General features: G+C 45.2%; 1 protein-coding gene across 1 annotated transcript; it reads right to left on the bottom strand.

Moving 5' to 3' along the window:
- Positions 1–1,000: 1,000 nt before the first annotated feature.
- On the bottom strand, positions 1,001–3,250 carry LOC126092759 (serine/arginine repetitive matrix protein 1-like). Its single transcript, XM_049908486.1, has one exon. It carries the CDS (start codon positions 3,248–3,250, stop codon positions 1,001–1,003), a length of 2,250 nt encoding a protein of 749 aa, XP_049764443.1.
- Positions 3,251–15,000: the final 11,750 nt, after the last annotated feature.

The following is a 15,000-nucleotide window of genomic DNA, read 5'->3' as shown; positions in this document are numbered from 1 at the left end:
TAAAAACAGCAGCAAATCACAAAACAGCTTATAGCATCAGAGCCATAAATCTACACCAATAACAAAACGCAGCATAACGACCACTGATAACATATGGACGTAAGTATCAATTTTGTATAGTCGAAAATACGAATAACCAATTATTTATTTGTAATTACTGCTACCAGTCACTTTTTTATTTTTTGTTTTATGTTTAATCTAACATAATACAAGGCGTTTCGAACATGTTCTGTTCATCTTCAGGCGTTTATACATACATACAGAGAAAATAAACTGTCTTAAACTAGATTAACATAGAACTCTTTGTCCATTGTTTGTTACTCTGGTGGCCGGTGTGTTATTGGGGGGTGAGAAGCAGAAACCGATGTCAGTGATGTCTTCTGCTGGTTCTTCTCCTTGTGGTTGACTATGTATGATATCACAACCTGTATAGGATGCAGATAGTTTTGCATCACTTGTGTGTTGCGAAACTGATGCAAAACTATCTGCATCCTATACAGGTTGTGATACCATACATAGCCAACCACAAGGGGAAAAAAACCAGCAGAAGACATCACTGACATCGATTTCTGGCCATCCACTGCCCCTGCCCCCCAAATGCCACACCAGCCACTACAGTAAAAAACAATGGACAAAGAGTTCTATGTTAATTTAGTTTAAGACGGTTTATTTTCTCTGTATGAATGTATAAACGCCTGAAGATGAACAGAACATGTTCGAAACGTGTTGTATTATGTTAGATTAAACATAAAAAATAAAGAAGTGACTGGTAGCAGAAATTACAAATAAATAATTATCCCACACAGTCACGGTTCACAAACGTAGCCATTACGGCCGAAAATAATTGCGAACAACCGAGATCATGATAAAATTAAAAATTGTAACATTCGCATACATTATGTAACATTGGCAGTCTAGCCGAAATGGATCCAACACAATAAAAACACTAAATTACTATGGCAGCAATCTTGATTTTATTACATAAGAAAAAAAGTTTAATTCAGGTAGACACAAGCACGAGAGTAGTGCAGCCTGTCGATACGTACTGGTCGTGCGCGAAACCGTTCTGGAGCATGCGCCGCTGGTCGGCTGTGGTCTTGAGTTCGTTGACGAGATCGTCGACGAGCCGGTCGCTGTCGTGGCGAGTCCTGGCGGGGTGGTGTCGGTGCTGACCCGTGGGCAACATGTTGGCTGGAGTCTTCCAGCGGCTCCTCTGTTCCTTCTCTATCTGTTGCTGCTGCTGCTGCTCCTGGCAATCGCACCGGTGGCGCATCTCAACGCAGCCATTAGACTGCTCATCACTCATTCGCTCCACTTGGCTTTCAGAAACTTCACCAGGTTCGGCTCCGTTCGAAATTTTGCTAATGCCATCCAGTTTGGTAACTATTTGTGCGGCTTGCAAATCTCGCTCTGCAAGCTGACGGGGACCGAGGACGACAGTTAAACTGCACAGTTCCGCTTTGGCGGTGTCATCGCGAACAGCACAACTGCTATACGATTGCACCACCGAAATGTCTTGCACTGCACTCTTCTGCGAGCTTCCTTTACTCTCTGTTGCCTGTTGCTCCACTCCACCGATCTCGGTAGACCCAAGTTTGCTCTCACTGGCGCAACATTCTCCTTCTGACGTCACTGGAACGCCGTTTCGTGTCAAACACAGTTGTTTAGATGTGCAATGAGTCTCATGTGCTTGTTTTGGGATTTGGTCCAGTGACACTAACCCTTTGACGCCACTTGTGTGGACTAGATCTCTCGATTTTTCTCCTGATGTTGATTTTACTTTCGACTCTGGGCTGCAGAGCGACGTTTCACGACAGTTTGAATCTGCGGAGTTCACACCTTTGTCATCTTCTGGTAAAACTTCCCGCTCTAGACTCTGTTGAGGTTTTACTCCTATCTTGATTTCAGACAGAAGTGATGGTGTATGATCTCGTGCACCTCCACTGTCTGGTTGACTGTTTGGTTTACAGACTTCCTTGACCAGCTCTTTGGCGTCCTTTGGTGGTGTTTTCTGTTCTGATTTCCGCTCTAAGCTGCCCGCTATGCTTCTTGGTGCTGGCACTACAGTGTGCGGAAGGGATTGGTGACTAAGTTCCTGTTCGAGCGGCTCTTCTGGCTTACCTCTGAATTCTGACAGAGAGCGCTGTCGCGGTACCTCTTTGGCATCTTTTGACGGTAGCCTCTGTTCCGAGGTTTGAGACACGACGCTTGTAGGAGAGACCTTGGTCTGTGTAGAGGATATATTAGTCTTTAGTGACGGCAGCAGTGTCGGTTGTTCCTGAAACGTGCACTGCTCTCTATGAGGTGCAATTTCGTCGTCCATCAACTTGGTCTCTGGGGGTGGCGGGGGTGGTGCATGAGACTTCTGCTGCCGCAGCTCGACAGGCTTGCTCGTTGAGGAAATGCGGGGCAGTGCAGGAGGCGGGGCAGACTGCTGCTGTCTCGATTCAGCAGGTTTTCCAGTGGATACAGACAGCTGCTGCTGATTCGAATCTGGAAGTTTTCCATTTGAGGTGGATTGTTCCCGATCTGGCTCTGTGAGCCTTCCGTTGGCGGTGGACTCTCCCACAATTCCTCCATTTGGGGTAGATTGTTGTCTTCCACTGGGAACAGACTGCTGCTGTCTCCACTCCACTAGTCTGCCATTGGGGATAGACTGCTGGTGCCCCGACTCCACAGGTCTTCCACAAGGGAAGGACTCACAAGGTCTCCCACTGGTGGTGGACTGTTGCTGTGTCGATTCCACAAGTCTGCCATTGGGGGCGGAGTGTTGCTGTCTCTCCACAGGTCTGCCATTGAGGGTGGAGTGTTGCTGTCTTTCCAAAGGTTTACCACTGGGAGCAGACTGTTGGTGTCCAGCTTCACTGGGTCTTGCGTTGGGTCCGGACAATGGCTGTCTCGATCCGGTGGATCTTCCAATGGGGGCAGCCTGCTGCAGCCTGACGTCACAGACTCTGGCAGCAGGCAGCGACGCTCCAGACGCGCTGACTTCAGAGTGCCTGGTCAGCAGCTTCCTCTCGGGGGTGGGCGACGCGGAGGCAGCGGCGGCAGCTAGCCTAGCGGCGGCAGCGCGCACCACCCCCGGCTCGCCTGGAACGGGTGGGGGTGGCGCCTTGCGCGTCGGTACCGATAGGGCGCCGCCCCCAGCGCGAGTCTTCGCGAGTGCAGCAGCCACCACCAGCTTGTTGGGCCGTGGGGGCACAGGCGGCGGGGCGGCGGTCCTACCGCTAGTCGCGGTGCTCACCAGCATTTCGTCGCACTACGGTTCCATGCACTGTGTTCACCGATTTCACGACACTGTCGACTTCAATACTCCTTTCTTAGGACAGCTACTACTGTGGATCAGCGAAGGTAGCTACCACCTAACACTTTTTCTTCTTCGGGCTTTATATAAAGGTGTATCTACTTCTCCCAATCTCTTGCAACAAGTAACAGCTGTTGGTATTACGACGAACTGTCTCAGAAAAATATTTTTATTCGCTACTGGCCGCAACATCAAAGTATTTGCAACAAACCTGAAGTGATTTCAAGGTTCATTAGGATCAGCAGTGGGAAAATTGTTCTATTTATCCTACATAAAAATGTCTATTTTCCTTCGTTGGACAAAACACAGTTGCAATATATACAAATTCAGCACTTTGCGTAGCAATCTGTCTCAGTAACAGGGCATCCAATCACTTGTTCAATGTGCTCTGCATCTTTTCACTATGCCAATTTAGTTTTGAAGTCACTGTTTCGGATCAGCCGTGACCGACACTACACTGTCTAGTGAAGCAGTTTTTAACAGGTATTCCAAAAGGATATGTCTCTTGTGATTATTATTACACCACAGTTAGAATGCACAGGGGACAGCAATGCGCGCGTCACTGCCTCGGAGACAATGCTACTGCCGGGTACGGTGGCCCCGCTGTCACACGCTACTTGCCGAGAAGGCGGCTGCGGCAAAAATGTCCAACCGCGGAATCCGCTACCCGCCGTCCTCGCCCCAGTGGGCCCGCACTGTCTCGGGCCACGGAACGCACGACCGCCGCCCGTTATCTTTCTGCCACTGGCAGCTGAGACCGCGCCAACTCGCTTCGCGGAATGCGAGCGAAGCGCAGGGAACACCAAGTACTAGTCCAACACGTAGCCGACAGGGCTAGACTATCCCCAACGAGCGTCTTGCTGCCTTACCGTATGACACGGACTTTCAACCATTATTACCTATTACAGCACTTACACTTTACTGCAGGACACAAATTTCGAACCTCGTGGTTGCTTGGTAGGACACCTTGTTTGCCGTACTCTGTTTCCGTATATTAAACAAGTTCCCACGGCACCACTTATTCTACACAAAAGTCTAAACAAGTGTCTGTGTTTGACATGTCAATACCCGCATGGAAAACAAATTCACACGCCGACAGCACAGGGCTCTTCCATCTAACACTCCTAACTGTCGAAAATCTTGCCTCTCACTTTTTTTTTCAGCTACAAGTATACATTCGTAGCACACACGGTCAACGAAGCTCGTCGCGCCTGCGAGAAGTGCCACTTCGATGCGTGTTTTGTAGTGGGCGAGCCGGTTGCGACGCAACCAGCTTTTCACAGCGCCGATCCTTTCCGGGCGAGACTGGTGGGTAGCGAAGTGAAGATGACGCGCCGCGAGTTCGCTGTCCCGACTATAACGTGTTCGCGACGCCACGCGCACTCTGCATACGCACACCCGTACGCGCCTTCCCGACCTTCGCGTTCGACCGCTCGCAGCCGACTGACGGGTTCTCCGCTGGCTACACAGAGTGGCGACTCGGGAGCTCGGCGGCTGTCGCCCTCTGTCGACTGGCGGCGGAAGCTGCGCGCGTTCTGGCGGCGGGAACACTACAGCTGTCCGCGTCAGCCGTCACTGTGGGGGTGCTATCATAATGCTGGCAAGCAAATCGCACCCCGTGAGATTTAGTGGATAGCCCGTTAAAAAAGGAACACAGACCAAGCATGAAAACAGGACGAAGGCGTACTGAACAGTGAAAAAAAGCAAAATAAAAACAGCGCAATATCGAGAGAAATTGAGCAGCCGTCGCGTCGTGGTTCAGTGGGCCGGGATGGGATGTAGCTCAGAAGGGAAACTCCCCATCGCACCCCCTTCAGATTTAGTTATAAGTTGGCACAGTGGATAGGCCTTGGAAAACTGAACACAGATCAATCGAGAAAATAGGAAGAAGTTGTGTGGAACTGTGAAAAAATAAGCAAAATATACAAACTGACTAGTCCATGCGCAAGATAAGTAACAACAAGGAACAGTAAGCTCACGGTTGCCGTGGTCTCGTGGTTAGCGTGAGCAGCTGCGGAGCGAGAGGACCCTGGTTCTAGCCTTCCCCCGGGTGAAAATTTTTACATTTTATTTTCAGTTTATGTGACATACGCTTATGTTTTCATCACTTTTTTTGGGAGTAATTATCACATCCACAAGAAAACCTAAATCGGGCAACGTAGAAGAGTGTTTTTACCCATTCGCCAAGTGTACAAGTTAGGTGGGTCGATAACATATTCCTGTCATGTGACGCACATGCCGTCACCAGTGTCGTATAGAATATATCAGACGTGTTTTCCTGTGGAGGAATCGGTTGACCTATGACCTTGCGATCAAATCTTTTCGGTTCCCATTGGAGAGGCACGTCCTTTCGTCTACTAATCACACGGTTTTGCGATGCGGTCGCAAAACACAGACACTAAACTTATTACAGTGAACAGAGACGTCAATGAACGAACGGACAGATCATAACTTTGCTAAAATAAAGAAAGTAAACTTTTCACCCGAGGGAAGACTTGAACAAAGAACCTCTCATTCCGCAGCTGCTCACGCTAACCACGAGACCAGGGCGCTCCTTAGCTCACACTCTCCTTGATGTTGCCTATCTTGCACATGGACTACTCAGTTTGTATATTTTGCTTATTTTTTCATAGTTCCACACAACTTCTTCCTGTTTTCTCGATTGATCTGTGTTTAGTTTTTCAAGGCCTATCGAATGTGCCAACTTATAACTAAATCTGAGGGGGGTGCGATGGGGAGGTTCCCTTGTCAGTAGTAGAGTGTTCGCTTTGCATGTGAAAGGCCCCGGTTTCGATCTCCGGCATCTCCAACTAAATTTTCCGCGCACGGGGTCCCGGGTTCGATTCCCGGCGGGGTCAGGGATTTTCTCTGCCTCGAGATCACTGGGTGTTGCGTGTCTTTCATCATCATTGACTCGCAAGTCACCGAAGTGACGTCAGCTAAAAAGGACTTGCAATTTCGGCGGCCGAACGCCCCGCATGGGGTCTTCCGGCCAACAATGCCGTACGATCATTTCATTTCATTTCATAACGTGTCGTCGTAAAACTCATGGCTTCACCCATGTACGTTTCTTTTTATGCTGGTACGGTAGCTCAGCGTGTTCGGTCAGAGGGTTAGCTGCCCTCTGTAATAAAAAAAAAAAAAAACTGAGTTAATCGACCAACAACGAACTTAAACGGATGTCTTCGGACGTCAGCCCCGAGCAGATGCAACGAACAAAAGCGAACAAAATGAGATTAAAAAAAAAAAAAGTGGTCACGTTGTTGATTTGTAAACCGGATGAGCAGTATTCAAAACTCCCTGGTGTCTTTTCTTTTTCCACAACATTATGAGCTGTCCGTCCGGCCGTTGAAATATTTGTTCTCTTCCCGTAGTCTTAGGAGTTGTCAAAATATACATTGTTTATAGAATATGGGCCACGTGGTAAGAATACGGTACCGTCGCAACTAAAGGTGATGAATAGTGAGAGCGGGTGAGATAGCACATGGACCTCTCACAGAAATGAAAACAACAAACAAACGGATGTGAACTATGTTGCAACAAAGGAATTAAAGTGTCAGAACATCCAAAAAGGAACGCAACTTCAAAGACCTTAAAAACATATGTTGTGAGAAAGCACAGAGAATCTGTAACACTGTGAAACTGTTGCGTTCATTTGTTGCAGCATATGTGACAAACTATTATGTTTTCGTAATTTTCTTGCGAGTGATCTCATTCACATGAACATTTAAATCGGACAAGGAAGCATATATGATTCACTTACCAGGCGTACAAATTAGTTGCGTCGATAAGAGATCCCTACCATATGACACACGTACTGCCGTGTATGACACACCAGACTGTTTTCCGGTGGAGGATTCGGTTGACTCGTCATCAAACGTTTGCGTTTCCCATTCGAAAGCCACTTTCTTTCGGCTGCTAATTGAGTAGTTGTGCAGAATCAACTGTCATTATAGGTCCCTACCTTACACCTCGCTCTTGCAGACGGACGTTACACCACGACACGGACACAAATTTGAATACAGCGATCAGTGGGAAAAAAATGGCACGGGGGAGGTTTGGCAGTCCGACACCGTGACGACTTTTCCACGACGCCGTTGCTCTTTCAGGCTCCTCTACGTTGCACTTCTTGTCCTTGTACCGTACAGTGTTTCTATTTTGCTTTTTTTTCCAAAGTTCAGTACGAGTCTTCATGTTTTCATTCTTGATCTTTGTTCAGTTTTTGACGAGCTATACACTGGACCCTCTAAGCACTAAATCTGAGGGTGGTGCGAAAGGGAGTTTCCCATGTGAGGTTTAGAGAATAGGGGACGAATGTCTATGGACTGACCGCAGTGTACTGGCGCATCTTACCAACGCAGAACAGGGATTGTTAAATGTGTTTCGTAGAGCACTGTTTGTTTACATTTTGCGCTAAGATCGAATCTTTTAATACTAAAAGTATTTGCCCATTTTCACACATTTGTTTATTAATAATAGCAAAGGTGAATAACAAAGGCCAACGAAAACTTTTTTGGGAAAACTTTTTTTTCTTTGATAGCTGATCTTTATATATTTTTATGAGCTGAATCCAAATCTAGCCTTAGTTTTTTTGTATCTCCCATAGTTTATGAACAATATGCTTTTTACTATATAGTATAAAAATCCTATGCTTTACGGTAAACGGGGCAATTACTGAAATGCTTTGTTACAACATAAGAATGGTTTGTATTTACAGTAAGCTACTCAAAACAATGATGTATGTTAATAGGGGTTTTACTTGTGAGCTGGAATTGGTTTGTATTTTCTTTCTCTTTTTTCGTTGAAGCTTCTTGTGCAGCTTTTTCTACGATGAGTCGCTTGCTGAACTTCTCAGTGTAGTGACAAACAGTAGTCCCCCATCATGTTGGCGTTACAGCGGCCTTGGTAGCGTTTTTCCATCACTTAAATGTCTTGGTGAAAGCGCTCTCCTTGTTCCTCACTAACATCTCCCACATTATGCGGCAAGTAATCAAGGTGACTGTTCAAAAAGTGAACTTTCACGCTCATTAAACATCCTAAAGTTTTAAACTTCTTTAACATTGTAGCTGTAATAGAAACATAATCTGGGTCTTTTTCAAGTCCTAAGAACTTTGTAACGACTTGCTTGAATGATATCCATGTTTCTTTCTTCTTTAAGCTCTACTGTCCCATTTACACAAGAAACATTGAAATATGGTAAAGCCACGTTGCGGACAAAGGAGCATGCATGTTACTTTTAGACCGCCACGTATCAGCCAACCACGAGCACAATAGCCTGTTTTATGTAGCACTATTTCTACGCTTCATAGCTTACTTCCATATGTACAGAATGTCCAACATATATTCAATACCAAACTAATTTACGGTCGCAGGTTCGAATCCTGCCTTGGGCATGGATGTGTGTGATGTCCTTAGGTTAGTTAGGTTTAATTAGTTCTAAGTTCTAGGCGACTGATGACCTCAGAAGTTAAGTCGCATAGTGCTCAGAGCCATTTGAACCAAACTCATTCATCAGTTTGGGAACATCTAAATCACCTTCTTGTTGAAAAAAACTTGGAAAATTTCTGCTCTCTCTTTCTATACATGTATATGCTGGTTCCAACTGCCAATAAATTCTTTTCTTTTAATCTAGAGCCAACTAAGCCAGCTTTTTCTTTTGTTAAACCCAGATCCCTAACCAAATCGTTAAGCTCGGTCTGAGTAAACAAATGGGCTCTAGACTTTCTGCATTATAATGAAATTCACCTTCATCTGGTTCATCTAAATCAAATGGTACATCAGGAAATACTTCTGTTAAAATAGAACTTAAATCATCTGGTGGTTCAGGAACCGGCAAATCTACACCATGCCCTACTGGTCGGATGGCGGTCGGAAGGTTAGGGTAGCTTATTACCTTCTTGTTTTTCGAATTATGACCAGTAATATCAACACTGCAAAAGTAGCAATCATCGGAATGATTTCTTGGATCCCTCCATATCACAGGAACAGCAAATGTAAAGGGTTTGTTTTCCTCCTTTTTGGACCTTTTTCTCAGATCTTCAACACACACATAACATATGTTATGCGGCGCCCAAGATTTATCTTGATCGCCAAGCTTAGATCCAAAGTATGATAGACAAACCTTTTTCACAAAGTGTGTAATGTTTCTTTGGTGTTTTTTAATCACAAATTCACCACAAATATAACAAAAACTGCCAGCAGCGTTTTTACAACCACGATTAGACTTTCTACTGAGCACATGTACAGGAAAGGGGAAGTGAGCTTAGGTTGACGATAAACAAAACACCATCTGTTAACACAAAAATAGAATCGACCTTCTTTTGCCAGAAAATGTTTTCAGTAGTGCTACCAACGTCATCTACATTCATTACACCCCCTTTTTAAATTATTTTAACTACATAAAATCTGTTAAATTCTTTAAAAATCAATTAATTTAATACATTTAACAGTAAAATGTGAAGAAATGGTGGGTGATACAGTTTTTTAAGTATCATATTTGGCTTTCCCACCCTAAAAACATAAGAATGAGGTATTTTCAGTAAAAAAAGTTTTTCCATCGTTGGCCTGTGTAATTGATGCGCTACCGGTTAAAATCGAAATACCAAACCAGTATTCGTAGGTTCACACCACAAAGCTCCGGTTATAGCTGTCATTAGTAAGAAGCGCTTTGTGTGTTGAAAAATTTTGAGACACTGCGCAATACAGACTTAACACTGTAGAGATAATTTGAGTGAGCGTATTGCCATACTTTTACGAGATAAGTGCTAGATAAAAATTCGGTATTATGCTGCTAGTCAATCCATTAAATGCAAACACATTTAGAGCAATGCTCCCCTGCAGATAAGATTGAGGTATGACAGTCTTATTTTGCGCAGATTATTCAGATCTCCAAGCCATTATGCTTATTTTAAAACAGTAGTTACTCGCTCGCTCTGGGTTCTGTCTCGCAACACCTGGCTTAAAATTTTTTCATGTGTCAGGATTTGTCTGGCTGAAAGATTCATCGTATCCTTTCCATCTTTCGAGTATTTCATCCTTTTCAGCTAGTTCAATTGGAACTAAAACAATTTCACAAAATGTTTTGATTTGTCTATATATACACTACAGTCAAAATTTTAAGCTTCTCTTTGCAGCCGGCCGGGGTGGAGGAGCGGATCAAGGCGCTTCAGTCTGGAACCGCACGACCGCTACGGTCGCAGGTTCGAATCCTGCCTCGGGCATGGATGTGCGTGATGTCCTCAGGTTAGTTAGGTTTAAGTAGCTCTAAGTTTTAGGGGACTGATGACCTCAGATGTTAAGTCCCATAGTGCTCAGAGCCATTTGAACCATTTTTCTCTTTGCAATTTTGTCATAGCAGATGATCATTTAGTATGAACTAGTAAAGTACTGATCCATTAAAGAATCGAATTCCCGGGTTAAAACAGCTCCAAACCACCTCGTTACTTTACAAATGAGTTAAAGTGTCAAACATTTGACGATACGCATGTAAGCTTGATGTTGATAGTCTCAAAGTGCTGTCATCAAACACTGGATGACTAAAGTCTGGGTAATTTGTGCTCCGTTCCCAGCAAAAACTAGTTTTTCACACATCTTAATGTTTATGGCGTTATATATCCTGAATTACGTGTCATACACTCAGATAGTTCGGAATGTGGGCCTCAGTCAACCTAGATAACTTTCACATAGCAGGCCAGTTTTCAACATTTATTTTTGAAGCTAAAGTGTGCTGTTGCACTAAGAAAACTAATGAAGAAAGACTAGCGTGTTACTAGCGTGCAGGAGTACCCTAGGATCTTTAGCAGAATAACAAAAGTCGGAAAGATTTTTCTCTTTATGGGTTCACCTTCCTCTATATGCTGTATATTGCGAAAAAACTCCAGATATTTTAAAGCGCAATATATCGCTAAGACTACTCGAGGCGAAGAGGTGTCGTTTTATTACTCTGACGTTCTAACAAAGTCGTAAAAGCGATAACTGGTCGCTGGAAAGTGGAACGTGGAGGAGTGACATATAAATCTAAACTTAACGATTAGTTCTTTCACTGTGAAAACGCGCTTACGCCCGTCAGTCAATAGGCTATGCTATACAGGCTCAAAATTCTTGGACACCCTTCACTCATTTGCTATGTTACGAGGGATGTTCGAAAAGTAAGTTCCGATCGATCAAGAAATGAAAACCATTGTCAAAATCTAATAAATCTTTGCAGATATGTGATCGACTGTGTCTCTAGTATCCCTGTCGATTGCACCACTTCGCTCGTTTCAGTTCTGAGCGCATGCTAAGCACATAAAAATGCGTAGAAAATAGTGTCTCCCGCCAAGTATGAGATCCTGGTGAGAGATGTTACCTGATGTTATGCAGCCCACATTACATAACTGTCATACAGTTCCTACTTCGTGACAATTCTCGGTCGCAATGAAAATGCTCCTGCAGCGTTTTCGATGGGAAGTGTTTGATCACCCGCACTACAGCCGGTAATTGGCTCCCTCTGTGTTTCATCTCTGCTCACATTAACTACTGGCTATGAAGACAACATTTTCGGACAGACAACGAGCTATAGATGAGCGTAGAGAATTGGCGGGAAACATAGGCGGCTGCCTTCTGTGACGAGGTTGGAAAGTTGGTATAATGGTGCGACAGATGTCCTAGCTGGAGCGGCGACTATGTAGAGAAATAGCTGGAAGGTGGAGCCAACTGTCGCAAATAAAAAATTTCTGGTTTTCAATGTAGTTTCCATTTCGCGATTGATCGGAACTTACTTTCTGGACAAGCCTTGTATTTTACCTGATTCTGCTGACAGGAGGACGACTTTATAGAGCTGGTGAGAAATTGCAAGAAAGGATAGCTATAAATACAGGGTTATTACAAATGATTGAAGCGATTTCACAGCTCTACAATAACTTTATTATTTGAGATATTTTCAAAATGCTTTGCACACACATACAAAAACTCAAAAAGCTTTTTTAGGCATTCACAAATGCTCGATATGTGCCCCTTTAGTCATTCGGCAGACATCAAGCCGATAATCAAGTTCCTCCCACACTCGGCGCAGCATGTCCCCATCAATGAGTTCGAAAGCATCGTTGATGCGAGCTCGCAGTTCTGGCACGTTTCTTGGTAGAGGAGGTTTAAACCATGAATCTTTCACATAACGCCACAGAAAGAAATCGCATGGGGTTAAGTCGGGAGAGCGTGGAAGCCATGACACGAATTGCTGATCATGATCTCCACCACGACCGATCCATCAGTTTTCCAATCTCCTGTTTAAGAAATGCCGAACATCATGATGGAAGTGCGGTGGAGCACCATCCTGTTGAAAGATGAAGTCGGCGCTGTCGGTCTCCAGTTGTGGCATGAGCCAATTTTCCGCGGGCTACGCGTGAAACTTGCCCGCACGCATTCAACCGTTTCTTCGCTCACTGCAGGCCGACCCGTTGATTTCCCCTTACAGAGGAATCCAGAAGCTTTAAACTGCGCATACCATCGCCGAATGGAATTAGCAGTTGTTGGATCTTTGTTGAACTTCGTCCTGAAGTGTCGTTGCACTGTTATGACTGACTAATGGGAGTGCATTTCAAGCACGACACACGCTTTCTCGACTCCTGTCGCCATTTTGTCTCACTGCGCTCTCGAGCGCTCTGACGGCAGAAACCTGAAGTGCGGCTTCAGCCGAACAAAACTTTACGAGTTTTTCTACGTATCTACTAATCGTCTGCGCAGTGTGTCGTGACCATATGTCAATGAATGGAGCTACAGTGAATTTATGAAATCGCTTCAATCATTTGTAATAGCCCTGTATAGGGTGGCCATAATTACACTTTCGCTAGTTGAGACAGTGTAGAAGGAAAACTATTTATTTTGTCAATACTCAACTTGGGAATGATGTTGACTGTCCGCTGCAGGATTTGCATAGTTGGTACTGTTAGTGCCACGACTTGCCGTTAGACGCCAGTCTTCATAGGGCGACATAGGGCTGGAACACAATCGTGGATCTGGAAGAGGTGAGCAGGGCTTTGTGCTCGTAGAGCTATTTTATCAAAACAACAGCAATACTGCTGCTGATCGTCGCGGTTATCGATGCATTAAAGAGATACGGAGAGGTTCTCTTCCCGCTTCGGGGTTATAAAACGTGATTCGGAAGTTCGAATTAACAGGAGATTTGGGAATTGCACCTGGAAGAGGGCGGGAACAAATTGAACCACAAATTTTTGAAAACGTTTCTGTTGCCATGCCTGAGAATGCTGGACGCGACGTGCGACTTTCAAGCAGTGCATGAACTACACTACCGGCCATTAAAATGGCTACACCACGAAGATGACGTGCTACAGACGCGAAATTTAACCGACAGGAAGAAGATGCTGTGATATGCAATGGTTTTCAGAGCATTCACACAAGGTTGGCGCCGGTGGTGACACCTACAACGTGCTGACATGCAGAAAGTTTCCAACCGATTTCTCATACTCAAACAGCAGTTGACCGGCGTTGCCTGGTGAAACGTTGTTGTGATGCCTCGTGTAAGGAGCAGAAATGCGTGCCATCACGTTCCCGACTTTGATAAAGGTCGGATTGTAGCCTATCGCGATTGCGGTTTATCGTATCGCGACATTGCTGCTCGCGTTGGTCGAGATCCAATGACTGTTAGCAGATATGGAATCGGTGGGTTCAGGAAGGTAATACGGAACGCTATGCTGGATCCCAACGGCCTCGTATCACTAGCAGTCGAGATGACAGGCATCTTATCTGCATGGCTGTAACGGATCGTGCAGCCACGTCTCGATCCCTGAGTCAACAGATGGGGACGTTTGCAAGACAACAACCATCTGCACGAACAGTTCGACGACGTTTGCAGCAGCATGGACTATCACCTCGGAGACCATAGCTGCGGATACTCTTGACGCTGCATCACAGACAGGAGCGCCTGCGATGGTGTACTCAACGACGAACCTGAGTGCACGAATGGCAAAACGTCATTTTTTCGGATGAATCCAGGTTCTGTGTACAGCATTATGATGGTAGCATCCGTGTTTGGCGACATCGCGTTGGACGCACACTGGAAGCCTGTATTCGTCATCACCATGCTGGCGTTTCACCCGGCGTGATGGCATGGGGTGCCACTGGTTACACGTCTCAGTCACCTCTTGTTCGCATTGACGGCACTTTGAACAGTGGACGTTACATTTCAGATGTGTTACGACCCGTGGCTCTACCCTTCATTCGATCCCTGCGAAACCCTACATTTCAGCAGGATAATGCACGACCGCATGTTGAAGGTCCTTTACAGGCCTTTCTGGATACAGAAAATGTTCGACTGCTGCCCCGGCCGGCACATTCTCCAGATCTCTCACCAACTGAAAACGTCTGGTCAATGGTGGCCGAGCAACTGGCTCGTAACAATACGCCAGTTACTGCTCTTGATGAACTGTGGTATCGTGTTGAAGCTGCATGGGCAGATGTACCTGAGAAGCTCTGTTTGACTCAATGCCCAGGCGTATCAAGACCGTTATTACGGTCAGAGGTGGCTGTTCTGGGTACTGATTTCTAAGGATCTATGCACCCAAATTGCGTGAAAATGTAATCTCATGTCAGTTCTAGTATAATATATTTGTCCAGTGAATACCCGTTTATCATCTGCATTTCTTCTTGGTGTAGCAATTTTAATGGCCAGTAGTGTATGTCAAGACAGGTAAACATTCCAT

This window comes from Schistocerca cancellata, chromosome 7 (assembly GCF_023864275.1).
Source record: "Schistocerca cancellata isolate TAMUIC-IGC-003103 chromosome 7, iqSchCanc2.1, whole genome shotgun sequence".
NCBI classification, from domain to species: domain Eukaryota; kingdom Metazoa; phylum Arthropoda; class Insecta; order Orthoptera; family Acrididae; genus Schistocerca; species Schistocerca cancellata.
This window is presented reverse-complemented; position numbering and strand designations above follow the sequence as displayed.